A 25,886-nucleotide genomic window follows, 5' to 3' on the forward strand; every position below is an offset into this window, starting at 1 on the left:
AATCAATTTTTTTTTTAATTCTTATACGAGCGATTCCTTTGAAACCTGAGGATATTCTCCTTTTTTTTTTTACATAGTTCTTGATACAATTCCATATTTTTTCATCTTCCTGTAAACCCACGGAATAATTTTTTAGTTGTGTGAACCAAAAGGAATGATGACGTTGGGTTGTACGTACGAAGTGGATTTATTTTTTGTCCCATATTTTCCTATTATATTTTCTTTCCATCCATATATGTTATTTTACTATGATTACTATGATGAATCTAAATCTTAGATTCATCTAAAAATAATTTAGATTTATCTTTTAATATAATTGTTATATGACAAGTAGACCTTTTTATCGGATAACTACGTCCTCGAGCTTGAGGTCTTAATTTTTTCATAATGGTACTCCTATTAACTTTGACTTCACTAATGAATGAATCAGCTTCGTCAAACCCATATTATGACTAGCATTTGCTGCTGCAGAATAAATCAATTTTAAAATGGGATAAGATACTCCATAAGGTATGAGTTCCAGTATCATAAGTGTTTCTTCATAGGAACGTAGGCGAATTTGATCAATTACTCTTCGCGCTTTGAAAACAGGCATACTACATATATGTCGAGCTAAAATTTTCACTCTTATCCCCCAATAATGAATGATAAACACTTGTTTTACTTTCAGTTTTTTTTTCACAAAAAAATATTTTTTTTAATTTCAATTTTTATATTTAATTTATATTTTAATATTTTAATATTAAAATAAACTTTAAATTAACTTAACGATGAGATTTATTATCGTTTCTTGCATGTCTCGCAAAAGTAAAAGTAAGGGCGAATTATCCCAATTTGTGACCTACCAAACGATCAGTTATATAAATAGGTAAATGTTCCTTTCCAAATAGCGATTGTATGGCCAATCATTGTGGGTATAATGGTAGATGCCGGAGACCAAGTTACTATTATTTCTTTTTCCTCCCTCATGTTGAGTTTTTCTATTCTTTTCGATAAATGGTTATATACAAAAGGGTTTTTAATAGCCAACGTGTCATGTTACAGTGTATTACTCCTTTTCTTTATATTTTTTTATTTTAAAGATTAGCATTCTATGTCCAATATCTCGATCTAAGTTAAGTATGGAGGTAAGAATAAATATAATAATGATGAATGGAAAAATGAGAAAATCCTTTATCTAGCAAAGCGGGTGGCTGTAGCCAAGTGGATCAAGGTAGTGGATTGTGAATCCACCATGCGCGGGTTGTCATTTGCCCATCACTTTTTTTTTAATTCAAAAAATTCTATTTTCAATATTCCCATTTACGACAATGAAGAATAAAACTATCACTATATTTTTTTCTTTTCTTACTTCTTCCACGGGATAACCCCAAGGGATTGTGAGTTTTTTTTCTACCGAATAGGGCTCTCCCCTCACCGCCCTCATGGGGATGGTCTACACGATTCATAACTACTCTTACTACTGGATGCTTATCTAGCCAACACTTAGATCTGGTTCTATCCAAACTTTTTTGGTTCACCCCAACATTACCCACTTGTCCAACTATTGCTAAGTAGTTTTTGGATATCAAACGGACCTCCCCATATGGTAATCTTAATGTGATCGATTTATCCTCTTTTGCAATCAGTTTTGCTACAGCACCTATTGCTGTTGTAGCTAATTATCTACCCTTTCTAAGTGTAATTTCTATGTTATGTATGACTGTGCCTAAGGGCATATCGGTTGAAGTAGATTCTTCTTTTTTATCAATAAAAATCCCTTCCCAAACTGTCCAAGCTTCTTCCAAAGAATATATATATAAATAAATAAATATATATATATATATATATATATATAATTGAACAGTTAGAATTTTCAATTCACTGTCAACTTGACTTCTATTTGATTATAAATAGTTGTCAATTGTTAACTATGTATTTCTCACGTTTGTACTTCTAATCAACTACTAAATTTTCTTATAAAATATTTTATTTATAGGATATTTTAATTGCATCGGTTAGAGGTTAACATCCGAAGTTTAATTTTGCGAGAGCATGATAAAGACAAATATAGAATGATAATTTTAAATTCCTTATATCTCTACAATATGAGAATCACAAATTTGAGTGCATGATTTGAGTGTATGATTATAGAAAATCTTTTCCTCAAAATTTATATAAATATATATTATCTCAATAAATGATATATCTTTTTCAAAATAAATATTTCAGAAACCATTCATTTGTGATTATCCACAATTATCAACGCATATAAAAATAATTCTGTCAACTTCTAGCTGCTTGAGATAGAACACGGTAACATAAATTTTCAGAGAAAATAATGCTTATATATTTTGTAATGTAAATAGATCTAGAATCCTTCTAAAAATGATTAATACTTCAATCTTATCGTATCAAAATCAATTATGGAGACCTCAAATTGAAAGCTCTCATTCGATTTTGTAAAACAACATTCAATTACGATAAAGAAAGTGAGTCTCGATGATCGAGAATATATATTTTAATTTGACCAACATTAATTACTATTTGATGTGATTGTGGCATACAACCTCCCATCACTAGACTATCTATGAGTGTTTATTGTAAACAAAAATAAATAAATCTAGAATCCTACTAAAAATGATTGATACTTCGATCTTATCGTATCAAAATCAATCATGGGGACCTCAAATTGAAAACTGTCTCATTCGATTTTGTAAAACAACATTCAATTACGACAAAGAAAGTGAGTCTCGATGATCGAGAATATATATTTTAATTTGACCAATGTTAATTGCTGTTTGATGTGATTGTGGCATACGGCCTCCCATCACCAGACTATCTATGAGTGTTTATTGTAAACAAAAATAAATAACTATCTATGTGAGCTGATCACGAGTCTATATATAGACTCACATCCGCCACTCCCGTTCATATTATATCTTATTCTCCAGTCAGCTTTCAAGGTTTTCTTCTTTCCTCGTCATTTATCTCTAGATTGATTTCATTAGTTTGTATCTTCTAAGCAATTCTTTCGTTTAACGTCTTAGCTGTGTTTCTAAAATTTGCCATACATTGAGGAAAATTTACTGAATATATGTGGGATATATATATTGGTAGTAGTTAAGAATAAGCAGTACGTAACAGCTATAATTCCTCTAAATTAAGGTTTGAATGCCATGATATTATAGAGGAGAGGATAAAGTTGGTCGATCCATTGAGTGGGATGGAAGCAGCTTAATTATCATTATTGAATCCATATATTCTCTAAAGTTTTTTTCCAGTTAATACCTGACTAAATGCCAAATGATAATGATATGCTAATATAGTCTGTAACAACACAAAGCAGCAACTAATATATTTATATGACTATATTATATATTATAAATTATGTCAATTCGGACTTCCCTAGCTAGCTAGTGCACCTAACTTCTCTGTAATCTACCATTATAAATACATACATAACAGAAGCTTAAGATATGAATTGTATATTATTAGCAGGTGTCCTTACCGTCTTCCCCTTGTGCTTCGTCAATTTTACTTGGACTCCCTTTTCCCGCACACTGATAATTAAACATAGATTAGATTTACGTATCTGTGATAGAATATCTTAGTTTGATCTAGCAGCTCATCATAGTCCGATTTATAAGAAGTAATAATAACATCGATTTGCAAGAAGAAAAATAAGCTTTTATTCTCATCTCTTCCTATCTTTTATATGACCATAATATTGATGAAAAAATAAGGAATAATAAAAAAATGAGAATAGATCTATGATCTATAATCTAATCGCTTGGATATCATATTTATATATAAGCGAGAGCAAAAGATCTAGATATAAGAAAGTTCCTCCCATCAACGTCTCATATCCTAAGAAATCCTAACATAAGTGAACTTTTATTCTATTAGAACTTTAATATATCTTAACTAATAAGAATCATATAATCTAACATTTTCTCACTTAGCTGCCCATTAATTGATAAGATATAAAATAAAATTATTCAAATTTAAATTTAATAAAATAAAATTTATTTAAAAATAATTTTACATAATTGGATTCTAAAATTTAAAAAATATTTTATATAAATGTACAAACTTTATAAAACATACCAATAATTTTAATAAATATAATAATATAACATTAAGTTTGACTATCAATTTAAGTCGCAGTGGTTATATGTTATCAATAATATACTCTCTTTTCTATATCACAATACTATTAGTCTTTTTTAATACAGTCTATAATATTTTTATTAATTTATCTTGTCAATATAATCTTGTTATTATATTCAACCATAATATGTATATAAATAAATATAAATAGGATTATAAAAATAAATAACCTTAAGTAAGCAAAAAAAATATTAATAATAATGTTCACTTAAGCATGTATCATCATATATTTTTTGTATTACTTATAAGCCTTATTGTAAAAATATGTTCTTTAATCTTAGATTGTAAAGCCATACTAAATGGGTTAATAATCAATATAATGAAACTTAGAAAATTAATTGACAATAGCTACTTCTAAACTTTTTATCTAGCCATCAACTACTTTATACTAATATACTTAGATATGCTAAAATTATTCAGTGATTCAACCATGTTAAATTTTTTAGTAAGAAGTTTTTTTGAGTCTGTGCAATAAACTAAAATTTCTATTGATAAATAAAATATCATTCGTATATGATGAAATAACTTTCAATGACCTTTAGTTATATACATTGATCAATAATATTTTTAGTTAAATCTGAAGAAGATAATGATATCATGAAACTTCATATATCATTGTTTAGAAGCTTATTTAAGGCTATAAATGAATTTCATAAGTTTGCAAGGCAATTTTTGCTTTTCCTTATCTACAAATTTATCTAGATTCTCATTCAAAAAAAATTATTTTTATATACATTTGATATAATTTAATATCATAATGAGTTACCAATATTATGATAATGAATTCCTTCAAAAACTAGTCTTGTTATCGTCCATACTATTATTTAAGAAAAAAATCTTTAGCCATAAATCTAGTTTTATTATCTAATAATGTCATATGAATCGTGTTTACTCTTAAAAGATTAATTTACGATTGACTCCTTTATAATTATTAGGTAATTTGACAAGTTCCCAAACATAATTTTGGTCCATTGATTTTAACTTTTTTTTCATTGCATCATTTCATACTTTCAAAATCATTACTTTATGTATCTTGTGAAAATAATAATAGGTCATTTGGATTCTCATATCATAAATTTTCATAAATATACCATATAATTATCAGAAATGATAAGTCTTTTCTTTCAGATATTCTGAAGACTATCGATTATAATTGCTTTACAAGTTCATTAGCAATGATATCAATATTATGTACGAGTTAATTAATGTAATTTTGTTATTTGTCTTCATCAAATTATTTAGTAATTTGAGGAATAACAACTTCTCAAATATGAAATGATAAAAGAGCATTAATCTATATTTTCTCAATATTAGGATTAAATTTTAAGATTTTTCACTTCCATTTATTTCATAATTTTTAAGAATCTTGTATAACCAAATTCAACTATTTTTTATTATGATTAGGGTAATAAAATTTATACACTTGAATTCTTTTGGAGAACCTATAAAATACCAAGATATAGTTTTGAATCCAATTTATTTTTATATGGAATAAAGACTTTTATTTCTATATGATAACCTAAATATATAAATGTCTCAAACTACATCTCTTACTAGTCCACAACTTAAATGAAGTTGATAAAATTGATTTACTAGGAATCTTGTTCAAGATATATATAGTTGTTTTACCTCATATTGATTCGAATATAGAAGAATAACTTATTATGTTTTTAATCATATTCATAAGAATATAATTTCACATTTTAATAATTTTATTTTACTACAGCACACCTAGTAAGGTATACTAAGTATAAATATCTTACTTTTTTAAGAATCTAGAAAAAAAGATTAGAATATCGACCCAACTTATCATGTTTACCATAAAATTCATCACCTCTATTGAATCAAATAATTTTAATTTTTTATTTAATTAATTTTTTTACTTCATTTATATATATCAACAATATGAGAAGTTTCATGTATTAGATATAATGATGATAAAATACTTTCTTTCGCTACAAAATAGAAAACACGAAAAAGTGTGTAGATATAAGTACATCAAATTTTAATAAGTTCGTGCAATAATATTTCATTCGTTATTGTTAACTCAAATATTCATATTAATTCTATACAAACCATCATATACAATTTTATAACTCACTTTTATTGACTTATAAATATATTAAGTTTATCACCACTAAGAAAAATAATATCCTAACAATTATAAATAAAAAAAACTAAATTTCTAGAATAGGAGCATATACCATGTCTATTTATAGGCCTAAGATATTATAAAATAATATATGTATTCCAAGAAGAAAATCATGTAGCTGATTAGCTGATCACTCATGCTCATGCCAGTAAACATTTTGATCTTTGGAGGAATTCATTTCCATTTCATCAATTAAATTCTCTATTTTTATTTTGTAAACAAATTATAGGAATAGGATGACACATTAAACTAGAATACGATTATCATCTACTATCGTATTCACATCTATTTTGTCTTACTAAAACTTTAATACTTTATCAAACCAGACTCAATCTTATCAGCTTTTTATAAATTAATTCAAGACTTTTCAAAAGATATAACTTTAATCTTCACGTTCACAGTACACTAATGGTAAGTTTTAAAAATTAAGTCGATGGATGAGTGAAATTTATAGCCTATCATTCTAACACATGCAGAGAGTTATATTGAATCTGTTTATATGTAGGTTTTCTGTATTGTTTTGTCTTTGATCAGAGATGGTGAGAGCCAGCGTGCGTGCAATTTAGACTCGCCGTTTCTCTACAACTATTAGGTGGATATTTTGCCCGCACATTCATGAATGCAAGCAATCGTGAATTACCTTCGTTTTTCTAGAAGAACTAAAACTTGGAAGAGGCCCTAAAAGGTTGGGGGAGAAGAAAGAAGGAAAAATAAATGAGTACTGCAGGGGAAACAATAGATCGAGAATGGGTTGTCTCATTGAAGGACAAGTTGAAGGAAACAGAACAGGAGGATTGGCGCACCGAACAGCCGACCATCTTCAGAGTCTTACCAAACTTGCGAGGGATCGAACCAGAGGCATACGAACCAGCGATCGTTTCGCTCGGCCCCTTCCACCGTCACAAGTCTCACCTGAAAGCCATGGACCACCTGAAATGGCAGTATCTCAACAAATTCCTTGTCCGAAACCCCGAGAAGCCCCTGGAAGACTACCTCAAGTTGATCAAGGAGAACGAGCGGCAAGCACGTATGGCCTACTCAGAAAATGTGGAGATGAACAGCAAAGACTTCGTCCAAATGATGTTGCTTGATTGCTGTTTTGTGATCGAGGCCATATTGCCAGAGGGAGAAGGACAAGCCACAATATGGTCGCTACCACCAGTGGTGGCGCGTGATATGTTGATTCTGGAAAACCAACTCCCTTTCTGTCTCCTCCAGCCTCTGTTCGACTCTACTTTTCCTGACCAATCTCATGACCTCAATAGTTTGATACTTGATTTCCTCCGCAAGGCCATAATCTTCACGACGGAAAATCCCTCCGTCGAAAAATCATTTCACCATACACTCCATCTTTTCCATTCTTGCATGCTCCCAGCAAACGACCGAGATGGCAGTGAATCCTCCACATTCCTCTGCCACAACCTCAGCTGTATGCAGAACGTGCTCCACGTGCCCTTTTGGCTCTCATCGTGGCTACACAAATTATCATGCTGCTCTAGAGACGATCAGGAGGAGACAAATATGCTTCTGGGCTGGATTCCAAGTGCGACACGGCTCACGGAGGCTGGCGTCCATATCAGGAAGAAGAAGAAGGCTAAGAGCTTTCTGGACATCACCTTTCGGGATGGGAAGATGGAGATCCCACAGCTTCAGGTTGATGACCACACCAACATCCTCCTCAGGAACCTCATAGCATTCGAGCAGTGCTGCAGGGAAGCCAGCCCTCATGTCACGTCCTACGCGGGACTCATAGATTGCATCATCGATACGGCTGCCGACGTCGCATTGCTCCAACAAAGTAAAATCATTATTAGCGGCATGGGCAACGGCGAAGAAGTCGCTACTCTCTTCAACCGACTTTGCAAGGAGGTACTGATTGACGACCTCGAGAGTAGCTACTTTTCAAGAATCTACAAAGAAGTCAATAAGCACTACGACGCCAGATGTAACAAATGGCGAGCAAGGTTGAATCATGATTACTTCAGTAATCCTTGGGCGATTGTCTCGGTGGCTGCAGCTATCTTTCTCTTCGTTCTCACCACAACTCAGACCATTTACACATTACTGAGCTATGTTCAGCCAACTAAATAGTCATCATGGTCTGTATCATTTGTAAGTTTGTATGAACAACGTAATGATCTCTACGTTTATCTTTAAAGGTGTTTGCGCCATGTACGCGGATGTCATTTCGTCAACAAGCTTAAAATTTTCAATCATGGTGCAGATTCATTGTGTCAACAAGAAGAAGGATCGAATTGAAGTCATAATCTTGTGCACCCACATCTATTGCATACGTAGTAGCGTATGAAACTTCAACACCACCTTCTGTAAATTAAGATTGCCTTATTGGTGAATCTTGATAAAAGAACAGAGGGCTTTTCTTTGAGTGGTATAATATGTTTGGCGTAGTAGATAATACTATTAACATAATTTTTACTAATATTATATTTTGAATATGGATATAAAAAGCTTAACTAACTAATAATTTATGTCAAGGTTAACGAAAGTGACACATAATGAGCATTTCACCAATTGAAAGGAACATTCGATCGAGGTTGATGTGAAAATTAATAAAGAACTGCTGCGTCCTCTTGTTCTGTCTAGTAGTTTTTTTTTTTAATAGAAAAATAACGAAGATAAAATTTAAATTAAAGATCTTACGATATATTATCAAAGTTTGTACGTTAATTAATAGCCCTATCATTGTCTTGGACAGCTTTTGAAACTCTTTACTGCACCTAAGGTGTAGTTTTTTTGTTTTTTAGGAAACTTTTGCAGAACAAACTTTCTACCTCTAAGCCACTATTAATTTGTCTCCACCCTTCCAATGCTGGCTTTACAAATCTAAAATTGAATCCCTCAGCCTATCTTTTCTTCAATCGACGAAGGTGAGCACTTGCAGAGAGAAAAGATGCTCTGGTCCTCGAGGTTTATCTGGCCACTGGATTTTGGATGTTATGGAATGGTAGGAATGATGCCAAGTTCAATCAAATTTAGGATAAGCCTAGGAATATTATGTTTAGAACTTTTGCATATGCTGCTTCTTATATTGACACCCAATCTGATTGGTGAGCCAATGTAAAGCCGTAGAGGACTTCTTATTTATTAGTTGTTGCAGAGAATGTTCAACAAACAAGCAGTAGATAAGCCTCGAATTAAGATCAACAGTGGTGAAATTAGCCACATCTAGAACGAGATAATTTCTTTGAGAATATGCATTTCATATTTATTCGGGACTTCGGTGCACATCATTCAGCAACCTTGAACCGATAAGAGGAATAAGAAAGTGTGCCGTTGCTCCAGCTCTGATGGATCTGTTCGGCCTTCGCATTCTCGCCGGCAGCCCCAAGCGCCACATGCAGAGGGTAGAAGTGGTCCGGCCATGGCTGTGCCATCTTCGCGTTGGGCGCCTTCACCAAGTAGTTGTTCACGTCTTCATACCTACCAAACAGCATCAAGGAGTCAGCTCAGTGCAGTGATCGAAACGCCAACAAGCACGTATATACATGTCATACCTTCCATTAAGAAGAGCATCTGTGAGCCAGTTATCGAAGTCGACGGCCCAGCTGGGCGGAGGTGCACCATCTCGTCCGATAGCCCTCAGGTTGTGCGTGGCGCTGCCGGAGCCGATGAGGAGGACGCCTTCCTCCTTGAGGGGCGCTAACGCCTTCCCCATCCTGTAGTGGTATGCAGCATCTTTGGCCGAGTCGATGGAGAGTTGGCACACCGGGATGTCTGCCGCCGGATACATGAGCATGAGCGGCACCCAGGCACCGTGATCCAGCCCGCGGTTCTTGTCTTCCTTGACGTGGCCGAAGCCCGCCTCTTGCAGCAGCTCTTTCACCCTCTTCGCCAAAGCAGGAGTCCCTGGTGCGGGATACTTAAGCTGTCACAATTCCAAGCTTCTTAGTTTTCACTTGCTCTCCTTCCGGAGGACATTAAATGCTGCGTTACTCATCTTCTACGCACTTAACCATGCCCTGAGATAAACAATCAAGATCCTCTTCTACTTAATTAGCACTTTACGTGGAAATAAGACTCGTTTAGTAGACTCATTTAGTAGGTCATTTAGTCTAATATTGATTAAGAAGTATAAATCAAGGCTTTATAAGTCTGTCGAGTCTCCCTTACTCTTAGATATGCTTTTTAGAGTTCACATATTCTGAAACGAACAAAATCCCTTACAGATATGCTTTGCAGAGTTCACATATTCTGAAATGGACAAAATCCATTACTCTTAGATATGTTTTGTAGAGTTTACATATTCCGAAACAGACAAAACCCCTAGCAAGCTTACTGACTTCACCAATGATCAACTGATCAAATGATCGATGTTAGAAGAAGGGAAGGGTCTGAGGCTTGCATCTCGGTTGAACAAACTTGCTCCCAAGCTATGCATAAAGCTATGTTAATCTCAAAATAAGATGTCATTGAATTGGTAAGCCCTATGTGTTTTAGGTCTACCAACTCTCACCACCTAATCATTAGTCAATTGCCCACCCAACACTTGTGCGTGTCATCAAATATTATTATAATTAAAAAGTCTCCCTAATAATTTTTTTAAGTGGTACTATTGACAATCCTTTAAAAATAAAAGGATTGATGAGACACACAAAAGTGTTGGGAGTTATTTTACTATTTAATTATTAGTTATTAGGGAGACTTTTTAATTAACTCCCACTTAAAATAATACTATTGACACCCACATTTTACTAGGGATTAAGTCTCCCTAATAATACTATTGACACGCACAGTTAAAATAATTAACTCCCACCTAATAACCTTTTAATTAACGCCCACCAAATCATTTTACTATTTATCAATAGGTCTACCAACTCCCACCACATAATCATTAGTTAATTGCCCACCCAACACTTGTGATCGTCAATGGTATTCACTAATCAGACTTTCAATGATAGAAGATCCACAATTTTCATGGACAAACTTGATGCATCGCATGTCTTCTTGAGATTCAACTAGGATTTTGAGGTATGACAAATATTACAAGTCCTCTAAAATCAAGGGATCACAAGATTTTATGCAACCCGGCAAACTCCAATCCGTGAAAAAGTGGAGATTTTTTTGTTTGAAGGAAACAAGAAAAAATTATCTAGTTTTCACAGAGAAAGAAGGAAAGAGAGAAAAGAGGAGCATAAGAAGAGCAGAGGGAGGGGATGATGATGACCTGGTACATGGACTTGGGGAAGCCATAGAAGTCGTAGATGGTGTCGTTGGGGCCGTTGATCACGTTGACGGTGGGATCCGACACATCCCAGTGGCCGGAGACCATGAGGATGGCCTTGGGCACCTCCGGCAGAACCTGATTCCTCCATGACTGCATGAAGTGCCTCGCCTGCAGCCGCTCGTCGATGGACAGCGTCGGCGAGCCATGAGACAGGAAGAAGGTATCCATCATCAACTAGAAACCACAGCACAATAGATTGGTGGTGGTAAGAAGGGGAGAGGAAGAGCGATGAGATATGAGAAAAAGTATTGGCTGTTTATAGAGGATTAATGCGTGAGGATTTGAGTCAAAAAACAAAAGGGAAAGAAGAGTGCTATATTTATCGAGTCAATGCCGACGTCACCGTGAGGCTTCTCTGACCACGAAGATGCCATTAAGTTGTAGATATAGTAGGGAGAAGCTAATATAGACTCAGCTCGCTTTGACTGTCGGACCGTGTCAGCAATCACAGGATTCAGATCTTCGAAATGCATGCGACCACCTAACCAAGTCTTGGCTCGGTGGATCAAACCGTCCAATCGCAAGTTTAGTACAACACAAAAATAAAAAAAGCTTAATATTCCCTATTGACCATCCTTTAAAAATAATAAAATAATATTTTATTATTTATAATCTAGATATTACTAATTTAATCTTTTTTTTCCACAACCCCCTGCCAAATAATATTAAAAAATTTAAAATAAAATTATAAATAGTAAAAAAGAGGTTACAAATAATAATATCCAAATAAAATAGATGAATTCTGAAAGGCCTCTCACTTTAGGTTTTTTCTTCAATATCCTCACTTTTCACATATTCCAAAATGCTCCTAATAGGATAAGGTAAAAAGATTCTCATCTTTTGCATTAGATTAATTCTGAACAAATATAATTATCTTATTTTTAATAAGATTATGATGTATTTAGCACCTCCACAAATATATTGTAAACCTATACGAGAATACTATAACTAAGTGACAATGATTTAAAACTATAATACAATATGTGAAAAATACTTTGTGTTCTGAGTTTCTTTTTAAGGTGTCTAGAGAGGGTGCTTTCAGGAGAGGGTGAATAAAAATAGTGTAAATTCTTTAAAATATATATAACGAGGATAACTCAAAGTATGATAATTGACCTCACATTATCATATGGGGGGAGCTCATGGGCACTGGAACTTCGAAAGCTCTCTCGACCAACGAGAAAACTTATCCCCTTCCTTGGAATCCCTTTTACATGTAATGGTAGTTGGCGGACAAAATCTAACAGTAAAAGCTGTTGGTTTCGTGGCTGAGCTTTGAAGGGTAGCTGATTAGAGGGCAATCCAACTTAAATGGCATGCCTCTAATTATTTTATTTTAGATGTTACAATTATTCGTAATAGAAAAGTAACATTAAGATATATTATGATCAGAAGCGAGAGTAATAACATATAAACTCAGAAGAAAATTCTATGGATTTGGTCTCACACCTTCATTAGATGTGAGCTCGGAGTAGCTGTTCTTCTCTTGCCATGTGATCAATATAAAGCAACTTGTGTTTCGATGGTAGTTAGGTTGGCTAGGTTTCTCCTCTGTTTTGCCATAAATCTTTTTATGCATGATTTAAAAGAATGTGTTAGGTACTTGACGTGAAGATATATCCAAGAGAATGCCATACTAAACTTGGAAATTAATAACATATAACGAATTAATTAAGCCTTAAACTGTAATGAAACAACCAAATAAATGACTAAGCTATCCAAATCATAAAACAGAAGTGTCCAATTCTAGCGTCCCTAAAGCTTAATCTAGGAGAACAGGGAAATAGCGAAGAGAGATCCGAGAGCTGCCATCAACACAGAAGCAGCAGTAGTGGTCTTCAAGGCAGCACCGGACTCCGTGTTAGCCGAACCGCCGCCCGGCTGAGATGATGGAGCTGCTCCTGGCATCACCTCCGAGTGCACCATCACGCGAATGATCAGCCGCTCCCCGGCCTCGCAGTGGCCCGGCTTGCCGCTGATGAAGTAGAAGTAGCCGTGGCGGTCGAACCTGAACGTGGTGTTGCCGTCGACGAACTTGAGTTGCGGATCCGTCGTGTTGCATTCCTTGTACGCGTTCTTGTCCACCACCAGCACCGAGTCGTTCTCATACTTGAAATCTAAAAGCTCAAGTAATCAAATCAACATGACCACAAACATATGATCGAAGGCGTTCCTGTCAGTGAAGCGATCCTACTACATTTATGGAGCATAGGGATCGATGAGAGGAGAATCTTATGTTACTAAGATTTAATAACCGAGTGCTCTTCGTATCAGTGAGGTGAGTTCTACTATTATATATATAGTGATCAACTTACACAAGGAATCTCCAACATGGAAGCGATTCTTTGTGGCCCAGTGGTTGTAGTTCTCCAACTCATCTCCGGTGGGCTTCGTCCAACCTCGGGGTCCTCCGACGCGGAACTCGTAAGCTGATACTGCGGAGGTAAGCAGAAGCGCGACCGAAAGGAAGAACAAGAGGTTGGGGAAGAACTTTGTCTGAATCGGAGCCGCCATTGATGAGGTTTGAAGAGCGAAAGCAGTCGACTACTCGTTTGTTGGACTTGGGAGCTCGTGATAGCAGGAAAGAAGCAGGCGAGTGCGCCTTAAAACGAGAGTGAGAGAGAGGGTAACGGGTGGTCAAAGTTAGTTGGACTGGATTGAGCATGAGGAATCGAGGGAGAGTGGGGAGAGTTCGTGATTCATTGAAACGGCTGTGATTGGAGTACGTGCTGAGATTTGATGTGCTACGAGGGATAGACATAATGTTCCAAGTTTTGTTTGTGACTGCATGGCGTTGAACGAGTCAACCCGTGTCGATCGAGGAGAGTGCGGAGGACGTGGGGGCTTTAACGGTCAAAAATATCGTGTTCTTCCACTAAATAGAGTTGGTTAGAAAAATAGATTTTGGTTCAAGCCCGCAGTTAGAAATATCGTGTTCTTCCACTAATGATAGTTTAGGCTATCGATTTAGCCATCGGGCCTAATTCAATTTTGATTCAAGCCTAATAATTTTTTTTTTTTGTATAAGTTGACTTTGTTTTGACGTAATACTGACTTAAATTGATTTAAAATAATCTCGATTATGATATTATCAAATCAATCACGACATATTTTTAAAATTTTCGATATATTATCCTCTCTCTCGATATTTTATTCAATTTTTTGATATTTCGTTTGAACCTCTGACATATTATTCTTTCTTTGATATATTACTCGTTATAACGATGTATTGATTTTCTCATATATTTGATATTGAAGTATAATATTTGATTTTTTTAGCATGAATCTATAAAATGAAGTTTGATACATATTGACCAAATCTTGACTTAATGTCTAAAAGTTACCATACCTACCTATCAATTATTTGTGTGCCACTATGCCTAATCCTCTAGATCATCACACCCAAAGGTATCGCCCTACCTCACTTAGCCTCATCGATCCCTTATATTTCATCATCATACCCGACTATATCATCCTATCCTATCGTATTGCTATATCTAATCAAAGTATTAACATATAGCATACCAAGTCAAACATTCCATTATATATAACTGCATGTATTGTAGTGAATATGATGTCACTCATCCAAAAACGTAATGTGCCCATACTACTACTTTGTGTTTGACACCTCATCTCCACGTGGCTAAGCCACTTAGCCGACATGTGGGAGCCATTTAAATAATCTTCCGTCGTTACCTCAGCTTGATGTAACTATACCCTACAAGTGTCAACTGAAAAATGATACGCACCCATTATCGTGCAAACAATATTGTGACCGGGTGTAATGATCCAACACTAGTTGATGGCGGTTTCAATTGGAGTAATATAGTGGCTCTGCATCAATGAAGGATGGTTATAATTGATTCATATGTGTTTATTACCATACCAGCTGAGTAACAAACCCCTAGGCACTCACTATAAAAGGGAGACCAATCTTAGTTCCACTTGTCTACTAAAATAGAATAAGTCAAAAAATATATATAAAAAAAGAAATTTAAGTTATATATATATATATATATATAAGATCGGCGGCAATTAGTGCCTAAACCAAGTCTCTGTGTATCATCATGATATTTAGAATGCAAATGCAACTAGGAGTGCTTAACTGTGTTGTGAGTGTTCTCAGACGGGTTGACCTGACATCATGATCATCATATATACATGATAATGGGCCGTAAGCGTCCGTTGATGGGCCGGCCAACATTTGGTTCCGATTGCATCAAGGTTCGTGTGTAGGTCGCAACAGCCACGTATCCGTGTAGTGTCTGTCCATGGCCAGCAACGCCGAGGCGGTCGCAGGATAGCCGCACAACATTTGAGACCGTAAAATTCCGACAACCGTCATCACCGTAAAATGACATCCCGCGATCTAATTCGAGATCGTCGTACTTTATCTTACTGTCGCCGGGGTTCAAAGCGAGAAGCGGTGGGTGTAGGGAAACATGACAACAGCTCTGGGGAACGTGGGAGGCGTCCTCCTCCACCTCCCGCTCCGCCACTTCCTCTTCAATCCTCGCCGGAGTCTCATCCCCAAACCCCACCTCCTGGCTCGAGGCGTAGTTATTCGAGCCGCCACCACCTCTTCCTCCTCTCCTCCTGGGACGGCCACCGGCGACTCCAATCCGGTAACACAGGTCTTATTCGTCTACCCTTCATTCGCAATTCGATTTATCATCGGATTTAGACCTTTTACACTCTGTCCGCTTCTTAGTTAATGTCACGGGAGAGGAATGGTTCGGTGATGTGCAGACTATGAAAGGGGAGTTGTTATAATTTTGGGACTGGTGATACAAATTGAAGGTGGATTTGGTAAAAATTCGATTTTTAATCTAGGAGGATATTTCATTGAAGCTGCTGCATCAATTACAATAAAAAGTCCATCCAATAGAGATAGAAAAAACAAATGGAAAACAGTAAGCGGTTCAGAGTTTTACAATTCAAAAAATTTGCATGTTATCATGTACGACATCCATGGATGGATGTTGTGTAGTTGCATTCACAGGCATGATCTCGCCCTTGATGTCCCAGAATCATATAGTATTTGAATTGACCATGATTTTGATGAATACAGTAATTCTGCACGTCAAAAACAGTAATATACACTATTGTTGCTAAAATATTGCTAATGCCATCATATTAGCTCTGATTGATTGACAATGAGAAAGTAATATTGTATTACATGAGCATTGCTGATCATTCTTCCTTTCTTTTATACTCTTCTCCATGTCAGAATTTGGGGGGTTATGCTTTTCAGTTTGTGAACCTTGTACTGCGAATAGTTATGTGGAAATTTATAACATCCAGTCAGCTCTTTGAGACAAGTACCTGGCTTGTTTTCTTTTATATTTTCCTGACTATGATTTTTCAAACCAAATTAGAGGGTGGAAATCATTTAATAGTTGTTCATAAGATTGTGCCGAATAAGGCCATTGAGACTTTGCTTCAACCATGTTGACTGCCCTTAGGCTCATTATTTGAGCCCTTGAAACTTAATTCTTTTTACAGTATCCCAGTGTATCTATCAAGACCTGCATGATTTTGGGAAACTATTCTTGTAAGGAATTTATAAATCCATCACTGCAGTATACAAGCTAATCATTACCATTTTAGTACCCTTATTGGTAGAATTTTATATGAATTTAAGCAATCGTTATTTGATTTGGAGTTTGTGAGTTATTATTTGAACTTTCAAAATTTTCTAATGGACCTTACGTAAATCCTGTTTTACCAAAAAAGCCTTTGTTTGTCTGATTATTTACAAATATATTTCTTATATGTACTACATTTATTAGACAATTTTTTTGGTGCTTTAACCAGCAGTCTTGTGTTTGATAACCCTTTCCTGATGTGGTACTCTTTTCAGGATCTCACTGAAGATGCAAAAGTTAGCACTGGCATCCCCATATTAGCTTGCCCTATTTGTTACAATTCTTTGATCAGCAAAAATGGTCCAGGCTTAACATTGTTAGTATTGGTAGAAGTATTGTTATTATTATTAATTTTTAAATTGTCAACACAAGTGTGACTAATTACTATACTATTTCTTCTAGTATCATACAATATTTGCAAAGTTGAAAAGATCATCCTGCTTTGTGTAATGTTATATTGGTTGAATTTTTTCAGAGCATTCCAGTCTGCGTCCAATCTTGAATGCCATACTTGCAAGAAAGATTACCAAAACAATGGTATATATCTTGATCTGGCAGTAGCTAGTGGATCCAAGGATTATGCTGAAACTATGCCAGCAATGACTGAACTTTTCAGGTGTTAAATGATTCTTCTTTTGACAAGCAAACCATGGTGCAATAAAAGGAATGAATGTTACCATGTTATGGATCACATTTATATTCAATAGAATCTCACAGACTTTTCTGTTTAACAGCATTGTTGAAAGTATATACTAGATTTATTCATAAATGTAATAAGGTTCTTTGTAGTCACATAAAGATTATAAGGGCCAAGGCTTGCCATTTTGCCTGGACCAGTATGAAGGGGAAGTTATGTATTGGTCTCGACGTGAATCGGGAGCTGACCGTCTCTTTTCAAGCGGCATGTCTGGTTCTCTTTTTTCTTTTTACTAGGGTTGCCCCTGACCCTCTCTCTGTCTCTCCATAAGTTTCTATCACCTCCCTTGCTTGCCTCTCTTGTGCCACCTACCACTGCCAGACCATCGCCCGCTGTCCTCATCCCATCCAGTTCTCCTCTCCTCCTCCTCCTCCCCTCCTCCTTCCAATCTTGTCTTCTCCTTCTCCACCTCCTCCTGTTCCTCTTTCTCTTACTCTTCTTCTCCTTCTCCTCCGCCCATATGGGTCTGGTCATGGGCCAGCATGGGTCCAATAGCAGAAATGGGATACCTTGATATCCTCTTATATACTCGTGTTTATATTTAGGAGGACTTTTTTCTTCTCTGCTACTAATTTATAGGAACATGATAAGTTCAGACCACAAAGACAAATTAGACAAGAGCAAGAGCCTTGCACTTCTTAATGCTTGGAGTTTGATATGCTTAGGAATCAGTAACTTCCGTGGGGACAAGCATCATAATTAATGGCATTCTTCTTTATCATTCTTCTTTATTATTCAGTGGATAGATCTTTTACTTTCTAAATATATTTGGTCTTCTGATCTAGATTAAGGGTCTCTGAATGTGCTAGAGCCCAAAGGTTCCCTCATAGGAGATTGATTACCACCTTTCTGAACCTCTAAATTCCATGGAAGATGCTGGTTGATCCTTCAAAAGATAAACTAACAAATTTATAATTTATATTTTTCAATACAAAGAGCTGAAACCCCCATCGTTTTGTGAGGGTTCTTGGTGAGGTTCAAGTTAGTATCTTTCTTGAAGTCCTACTAAATGATTATCTGTATCTTCTGCCTAAAACTCATTCATTGTGGATAAGGGATGATTTATGTCATTGATGAGCAAATGGTTTAGCAAAACTCTTTTGTTTGTTCTTTTTTGTCTGAACAAAAAACTTGCACATCTCTTACACTCTTAAATATCATTTTCTTGTTCTCTGTCCAATATGTTGATAAGTGAAGATAGTTACTCTCAGTTTCTGAAATTTTTCAGTGCAGGATCACTGTTAAATTCATCTACTTTTATGGGCTAGGTTTATTCATTTAATCATGAGATGTCAATTCATGCAACACCAAATTCATCTTATCCATCGTACACATCTTATGTTTGCAATGTTTATCCATTAATGGTTTACCAGACACCATTCTGATTCTTAAATTTCTATGTTCTAATATACTCATTCCTAAGTCATGATTATAATATATTATATTATACATATATCCCTGTGATTTGGTCATTGGATTTTAGACCCTTAGACAATAAAAACTAATTTTTATGTGTTTTTTCTACTATGATTTTCATATGCAAGAGGATGGCAAAGTCAGGTTGATGTTCAAAAAAATATAATGGATATATATATATATATAATCTGAATGTTTTCCTGCAAAACGAGATGCCTACACTGCCATGTTAGAGTGAATCATTTTATATCATTTCTTGTCTTCATAAATTTTTTTTAAAAGACCTGATGTGAATCTCCTGCTAAAATTTGTAAAGTTTTATTATTGAAATTGAAGAACCATTAAGTTGTTTCATTTGACTTAGACATTCCAAGTATCTTCTTACGAATTGCTTATGGAACAGGAGCCCATTGGTATCATTTCTTTACGAGAGGGGATGGCGCCAAAATTTTGTATGGGGTGGTTTCCCTGGTCCAGAGAGAGAGGTTTCATGACTTCTTTCTTGATACCACTGTTCAGCTTTAAACTTAAACTGGATCATGTGCAGAATATTATTTGTGAACTATTTCAACATCTGTTTCTTGCAATTTGGGAGTACTTAACACTCAAGAAACAAATACATAAAAGCAATATTTTGGAATGAAGTCAGAATGCTAATATCATAAAAAAAACTGTTTGATACAATACCAAAGAAATAGAATTTATTTTTTGTGCCATTTCCTTAATTCTAGTGTCAAATCTTTATAATATTCTCGGTATCTAACTGCAGTTTGAAATGGCTAAAGGTTATCTTAAACCCAGCACTGGTGGAACTATTATAGATGCAAGCTGTGGGAGTGGCTTGTTCTCAAGGCTGTTTGCTAAGAGTGGGATGTTTTCGCTTGTTATAGCTTTAGATTTCTCAGAGAATATGCTGCAGCAATGCTATAATTTCATCAACCAGGAGGGCATGCCAAGAGAGTAATAAGCTTCTTTCTTTCTCAGCAGTCTTGTGAATCCCAAAATTTAACTTGCTAATTGTCTTAAGGGAAAATTCACACTGAAACTATTATGAGAGTTTCAGGAAAGTTTAATTTATAATTTGTTATGATTCAGGAACTTGATTTTGGTGAGAGCTGATATCTCTAGGCTCCCTTTTGTCTCAAGTTCAGTTGATGCTGTTCATGCTGGTGCTGCCATACATTGCTGGCCTTCTCCATCTGCTGGTGTAAGTATTTTCTTTCCTTCTTTCACTTTTGAAACCCAAGTGTTACCCTCTTCTTTGCCTTTTTTGGGATATGGAAAAAGCAAGAAAAAGAAGGGGTAACTATCTAAATAAGTTACATTCTCCCTCCCTCACACGTGTCCCATTTGTTTTTGAAAAAAAAAAACATTTTTATTAGAAATTTGTGGTGTTTCTAGGTAGCAGAAATAAGCCGAGTACTACGCCCTGGAGGTGTTTTTGTTGCAACAACCTTCATCTTGGATGTCTTGCCTCCGGTTATTCCAATCTTGAAAACAGTCCGCCAGGTAATGCTTTGATCTAACATTTATACTCTCAAAAAACTACTGTTTACATGAAATTGTAGTCTGGCCGCTGGTTATCATGACATGTGAGACACAACTGATATAAATGCAAGTCACATCAAAAAAAAGATTATACATTGGGTTGCTGATACCTGGCCCCTGGTCCATGGTCCAATATCAATGGATCTTATGGCATATTTCTTATTTGTTTTAAGGACAAAGCACAGTTATAAAGGCATCTATAAGCCCACTTTAGTCATCCTTTTGTTCATACAAGAGATGCACTACCATGGCTACAGAGAGCCTTTTTTTTATGATGTTAGAAACATAACATTAGTCCTCGTTCGTATGTCTCTATCTTGCTATTTGCATAAATAAAACAGGTTTACATCGGATGTCTTTGTGTCTTAATCAATCAGGTAAGCCTCATTCTTTTTAACTGCTGAGTTATTGTAACCTTTGATCTTTATTTTATTCGGTTTTTGATTTGCGGAAATTGGTGGCATTTTCTTTTGCAGTATTATATCCGTGCCTCGAGCAATTACCTCTATCTATCAGAAGGTGAACTTGAAGATCTCTGCCAGACATGTGGCTTGGTCAATTTTACATGTGTGAGGAATGGACCTTTTGTGATGATATCTGCAACCAAACCCAGTTAATCATGACATTGTATACAAAGCTCATAACCCGATTTTTATGACCCTTGCAACTTAATTATTTTTGAAAGGTGCATGATTGTGTAGTCGTTCATGTGAGTTTCTGCACATGATTTACCTGATCTCAGTTCTTGAAATTTTTATGAATGTTTTGTTTTGTTTTTATTCGTCAGGTTGATCATGAACAGAATAATCTCCTTCTCTGCTCTCGGACATTCTCCAAGGAAAGGAAGGGGGGCTGCTGCAGAGGATGTGATAAGACTCTGCACTGTGAACTAGCAGTCGCTAATGCCATTTTTACTAGGTCGAAGCTGCTTAATTCTTAGGGTTGTAATCCTGTAAAAAGAGGATGGTGGGATTCTTCTTCTGCCTTTTCTTATGCTTAAACAGAAAAGATATATATACCTGTCTTGAGTTTAACTTAAATGCATATTCTGTAGAAGAATCTTCTCCTTCCTTTTCATATAATTTGCTAAAGGAATAAATTTGTGTGAGATGGCATGCAATTAAGCATCTGCTGATTAAATGTCTTGACGATGTTCCTTTAGATATAGAGCACGTCTCTGAGAATTGGAAACATATTTAGGTGACGAAGTAGAATGAATAGTCTACCATCATTGTCCTATGTTGCATATTTTGACCGTCATATGGAAACAGTCTATCAGCTAATTCTCTGTGGTTCCACTTCTCCACACCTACAAACCGGAAGGAAAGAAGAGAAACAAGCTGCTTGAAACATCTTCAATATATTAATCCAACAGAAGGGTGGCAAACAAATGTATAATGTACATATTTTCTTATAAATCTTTTCACCTGTGTTATACATTATTATTATTGATGGTCATGGTGGTGCTCGTGGTGTTGTCATGGCACCGACACTGAGATGGGAGTCGCATCGTCGTCGTCGCCACCGTGAATGAAATCGACAGGGGCCCCATGAGCGGGCGCCGTTGGCCCCACCTGTTTTACCAGCCGCACCTTGCGCCAGCATGGCGCACCATCATCGTCAATGGGTTCGCCTTAACTGGATCCTTGGGGGCCCATTGTTGACTATCCCGGATCCGTTTAACAACTAGGATTTGGGCTCGAAAATTGTGATACAATTCGAAAACATTTGCACTTGTAATTGATATTTTGATTTAATTATATACATCTCAAGCTGATACTGATCCATGTCTTCTCACTGTCTGGTGTATTTATGATATTGGACTCTTAAGATTGTCTTCTCACATGATGTTAGGTCAGAAAAGCTACAAGGATCTCAATTCACAGTCAAGATGAAAACTTCTAAATTACACAGTAATTTTGCAGCCACAGATTTGATCAACCTATGTTGCTAAATTTTCAAACCAATCCTGTTTGTATGAACTTAACTCACCTCTTGGTTTTCTGAGTAAAACTTATGATCTTTAATCAAGCAATCCAACATTTATGGCAGAGGGGTTTTTGCCCAGCCTTGGCCTTTGGAGACAGTGTTGAGACTGATGTGAGATGCCAAACTTTGTCTCCTCATCCATGCCCCAAGTTTGGGTTACCCATCATCAGCAGAAACACTAAGTAGCCTTGCTATCACAGGTGCATGGGGGGCCCTCAAGCAAGCAACTCCGATTATGACACCAATAGACAACATAGAATTTGTGGGAGATAACATCATTAGATACGCAGGAGGAGGGTTGTCTGAAACAAGAATCATGAGATGAGACAGGGAGACCCCTCAGCCTCAGGTGTAGCAGTATCTTGTCTTTCGTTGGTGCTACTTCCTGAGAAGAAAGACAACTAACTTTTCGTGCTTGAGGGAGATCTTCTTATTCCAAGTTGAAATTCATTTCCAAATTCAAATAATAATGATTAATGTTCTGTTTTTTCTTTTTGTTTTCTTTAATTTGGCGGAAGGAGAAAAAGTGGGTTGTCATTTATGACTGCCTGTTTGCTAAGGATTTATCTAAAAGAAAAAGGTTTATCTCACCTGTTTTCATCACTAAGTAACCAATTATCTTCAGGTATGTAAGATGTATCAAACCAATACAGTATTTGAACTGAAAAGGTAAAAACTATGCCCCTTCCCAGGAAAGAAAAAGGATGTCAATTCGATAAAGTGATGTCTCATCAGCTGCTAGTTAACCGGAGGTGTAGATTTCTGCCCTCCACTTCTCCTCCTTTACGTCCCCTTCAGTCACCACAATTTAGCAACTTATTAACACATGGTTTTTATCTAGAATTAAAACAGCATTTTTTATTAGTGAGTGTGTGTGTTGGTAAGAACAACATTTAGTTCTATTTGCTTATTCCAAACAGTTGTTGTCTTCACATTCTTGTGACAGATTATGAGCTTAAAGAACTTTAACAAGATCAGTAAACCTGGTTAGGTAGCTCGTTGAATTGTTGTTGCCTATCTGGTAAACACTCTTCTGCTATGCAGTATAGTAAGTGCACCATGTCCATGAATTATGGTGAGAGACAACTTTATTAAATCCTTGTTGTTCTTGCTGAACTCCAAGGGATGGATGTACACCAGCAATAAAGTGATGATCCCTCAAAGTCTTGGTCAATGTCGGAAGAGTTTAGTCAAATGCTCATGTGGGGGAATTTAGAGTCTGTCTGTCTTGGAGTTGGCAACTATCTTGGGTAACTGTTGCCAAAGAGAAATCAGTCAAGAGAAGGATCGACACTCTCTAAGGTCTAATATACACTTTCCACACAACGAGAGGGGAACCAAGAGTCGTCATTCTTGTGTCTTGCAGAAATGGTGGTACAGAAGGAAATATTAAAGGGCATGTGCTGAGTCTTTGCAGAAAAATGACCAGTTGTTTTAGAGTTTTCTGAGTCGAGGACTGTACCCTTCTTTGGACTGGTAAATGGCCTTGTCTTGTTCTTTGAGTAAGAAAAAGTCCTAATTATCATTGCATCCTGCCACCCTTCACTCACTCTTGACACTATTTGTATCTGTGCATTTGGTTACACCATGATGCTTGTTCTAGTTGAGGCACGGGTAATAACGTGGATCAAGGTTCGTTGTATCGTACCGTATCGATATTTTGACTCGGATTTGATATGGTACGGTACCAATATATCGGATGGTACATCAGGGCGTACCGAACGATATGCCCTGATGTACCAAATATTTTTTTATATTATAGCAGTGCTACAATATATTACTATATGCTTCAGTATAATACTGTAGTACTGTAGCGGTACCGGGCGATCCGTATACTGATAACCTGTTGGACCGATATGTACCGCCCGATATGGGCAGTACACTTCGGTACAACCGATCTTAATGTGGATGGTGATGTATGGTTGAGTATATGGTTCATGTCTTTATTAAGATGCAGAAAAAAACCACTAAGATCTGTTTATGGAGATTGTTGGTATCATTGGAAACCAATACAAGAACAGTTCTACAGATCTTGTTGATGAATCACAATTGATTCTTGACTAAGCTTGCTGCTAATATATGGCTAGTCTCTTGTACTCACAAAAACCTACATGGCCTACTACTATTGCTCTTATCATTATGTGATGAACATGTTGTATGTAGTAAATGATGCTGGCATAGGGTTCCCAAGTGTCTCATAGCAAGATGACAAGATCTTGTGGTCAGTTTGACTGTCATGTCTGCTTCATCCATATCTGAACTAATGGTGAAACTTTCACAGCTTTGCAATCAAGCAGTTAGGACTCAAATTAGGATGAAACACTAAATGATCAATTAGTCTATCATCAGTCAGAAAGCTAGAAAAGAGTGCCTTGCTCATCATATACAAGAAAGTCCCATCGTCTTTTTTCCCCACACAAGGCAAACAACCCACCTTGATTTCATGCCTTCCCTAGTAGATCTATTCTTCAATAAAGATCATGCAGAATATGTAGAACCAACCTCACTTAGCTGTGTCAAATTCCACCTCCATGGTTCTTGATATCACAAACTGTTCCAAGGATAGTAGATGTGGACATTCCAAAAAGAAATATCATGTGGGAGATGAAATATAAAAGAGTATGTTCTTGTCAACTAGGTCTTTATTTCTCTGCATTGCGCTACCTACCATAGGAAGGGAAATTTTATAGAGGATCACAATTGATATTATTTTATAGAGAAAGAAAGCACCATCATCTTATCTAAGACGAGAATTTTATGGTGACTTGGATGAGATGTGAACAAGCTAATGTTACTGTCCACCTAACAAGAATTATTGAATAGATTTGCCTCAAAGTATTTTACATGAATTATGTGATATATTTATGTCTCATTTCACCAATTAATTGTCCTACCTAGTGTACAAAACATCTATTTTTGGTTTAGGAAATACTTTTTCGGTCCTCATTCATTTGGTGAGATTGAACACATCAATAGTCTTCAGTATTAGCCTTTTGAGGTCACAAGGAAGATAACAATTCATGTATCTCTAAAATTACT

The 25,886-nt window shown here is 35.9% G+C and overlaps 4 protein-coding genes across 7 annotated transcripts; 2 read left to right on the top strand and 2 right to left on the bottom strand.

The window, feature by feature from the left end:
- Positions 1 to 2,926: 2,926 nt before the first annotated feature.
- Positions 2,927 to 8,517, top strand: LOC135640793 (UPF0481 protein At3g47200-like). The gene is made up of 2 exons (XM_065155536.1): positions 2,927 to 2,945; positions 6,810 to 8,517. Exon 2 carries the CDS (start codon positions 7,019 to 7,021, stop codon positions 8,393 to 8,395), a length of 1,377 nt encoding a protein of 458 aa, XP_065011608.1. The 5' UTR covers positions 2,927 to 2,945; positions 6,810 to 7,018; the 3' UTR covers positions 8,396 to 8,517.
- An 856-nt stretch (positions 8,518 to 9,373) lies between these two features.
- On the bottom strand, positions 9,374 to 11,898 carry LOC103980324 (extradiol ring-cleavage dioxygenase). Its single transcript, XM_009396692.3, has 3 exons — positions 11,490 to 11,898; positions 9,820 to 10,190; positions 9,374 to 9,745 (listed from the first exon to the last, which is right to left on the bottom strand). Exons 1-3 carry the CDS (start codon positions 11,718 to 11,720, stop codon positions 9,553 to 9,555), a joined length of 795 nt encoding a protein of 264 aa, XP_009394967.2. The 5' UTR covers positions 11,721 to 11,898; the 3' UTR covers positions 9,374 to 9,552.
- Positions 11,899 to 13,316: 1,418 nt separating this feature from the next.
- On the bottom strand, positions 13,317 to 14,063 carry LOC135671981 (early nodulin-like protein 21). Its single transcript, XM_065180437.1, has 2 exons — positions 13,865 to 14,063; positions 13,317 to 13,666 (listed from the first exon to the last, which is right to left on the bottom strand). Exons 1-2 carry the CDS (start codon positions 14,061 to 14,063, stop codon positions 13,317 to 13,319), a joined length of 549 nt encoding a protein of 182 aa, XP_065036509.1.
- Positions 14,064 to 15,855: 1,792 nt separating this feature from the next.
- LOC135640802 (uncharacterized methyltransferase At1g78140, chloroplastic-like) lies at positions 15,856 to 21,978 on the top strand. Of its 4 annotated transcripts, none has more exons than XM_065155559.1 (9): positions 15,860 to 16,183; positions 17,413 to 17,513; positions 17,673 to 17,813; positions 19,714 to 19,795; positions 20,080 to 20,270; positions 20,406 to 20,517; positions 20,712 to 20,819; positions 21,335 to 21,485; positions 21,646 to 21,978. In XM_065155559.1, exons 1-8 carry the CDS (start codon positions 15,992 to 15,994, stop codon positions 21,473 to 21,475), a joined length of 1,068 nt encoding a protein of 355 aa, XP_065011631.1. In that variant the 5' UTR covers positions 15,860 to 15,991; the 3' UTR covers positions 21,476 to 21,485; positions 21,646 to 21,978. The 4 variants fall into 4 exon arrangements, 1 of the variants encoding a protein (XP_065011631.1); XR_010497452.1 differs by having other exon boundaries at positions 15,861 to 16,183; positions 21,335 to 21,567; XR_010497450.1 differs by having other exon boundaries at positions 15,862 to 16,183; positions 21,335 to 21,543.
- Positions 21,979 to 25,886: the final 3,908 nt, after the last annotated feature.

Source organism: Musa acuminata, chromosome BXJ1-4, assembly GCF_036884655.1.
Source record: "Musa acuminata AAA Group cultivar baxijiao chromosome BXJ1-4, Cavendish_Baxijiao_AAA, whole genome shotgun sequence".
Lineage (NCBI taxonomy): Eukaryota > Viridiplantae > Streptophyta > Magnoliopsida > Zingiberales > Musaceae > Musa > Musa acuminata.

What these genes read in the sequence shown, in the direction of transcription:
- LOC135640793 (XM_065155536.1), top strand. Translation starts at nt 7,019, where the DNA reads ATGAGTACTGCAGGGGAAACAATAGATCGAGAATGGGTTGTCTCATTG.
- LOC103980324 (XM_009396692.3), bottom strand. Translation starts at nt 11,720, where the DNA reads ATGATGGATACCTTCTTCCTGTCTCATGGCTCGCCGACGCTGTCCATC. An exon ending in TCCCCAAGTCCATGTACCAG is followed by an intron (nt 10,191 to 11,489) that starts GTCATCATCATC and finishes GAATTGTGACAG; the next exon opens with CTTAAGTATCCCGCACCAGG. An exon ending in GATGCTCTTCTTAATGGAAG is followed by an intron (nt 9,746 to 9,819) that starts GTATGACATGTA and finishes GCTGTTTGGTAG; the next exon opens with GTATGAAGACGTGAACAACT.
- LOC135671981 (XM_065180437.1), bottom strand. Translation starts at nt 14,063, where the DNA reads ATGGCGGCTCCGATTCAGACAAAGTTCTTCCCCAACCTCTTGTTCTTC. An exon ending in CCATGTTGGAGATTCCTTGT is followed by an intron (nt 13,667 to 13,864) that starts GTAAGTTGATCA and finishes TTGAGCTTTTAG; the next exon opens with ATTTCAAGTATGAGAACGAC.
- LOC135640802 (XM_065155559.1), top strand. Translation starts at nt 15,992, where the DNA reads ATGACAACAGCTCTGGGGAACGTGGGAGGCGTCCTCCTCCACCTCCCG. An exon ending in CAGGAGGGCATGCCAAGAGA is followed by an intron (nt 20,271 to 20,405) that starts GTAATAAGCTTC and finishes GTTATGATTCAG; the next exon opens with GAACTTGATTTTGGTGAGAG. An exon ending in GGCCTTCTCCATCTGCTGGT is followed by an intron (nt 20,518 to 20,711) that starts GTAAGTATTTTC and finishes TGGTGTTTCTAG; the next exon opens with GTAGCAGAAATAAGCCGAGT.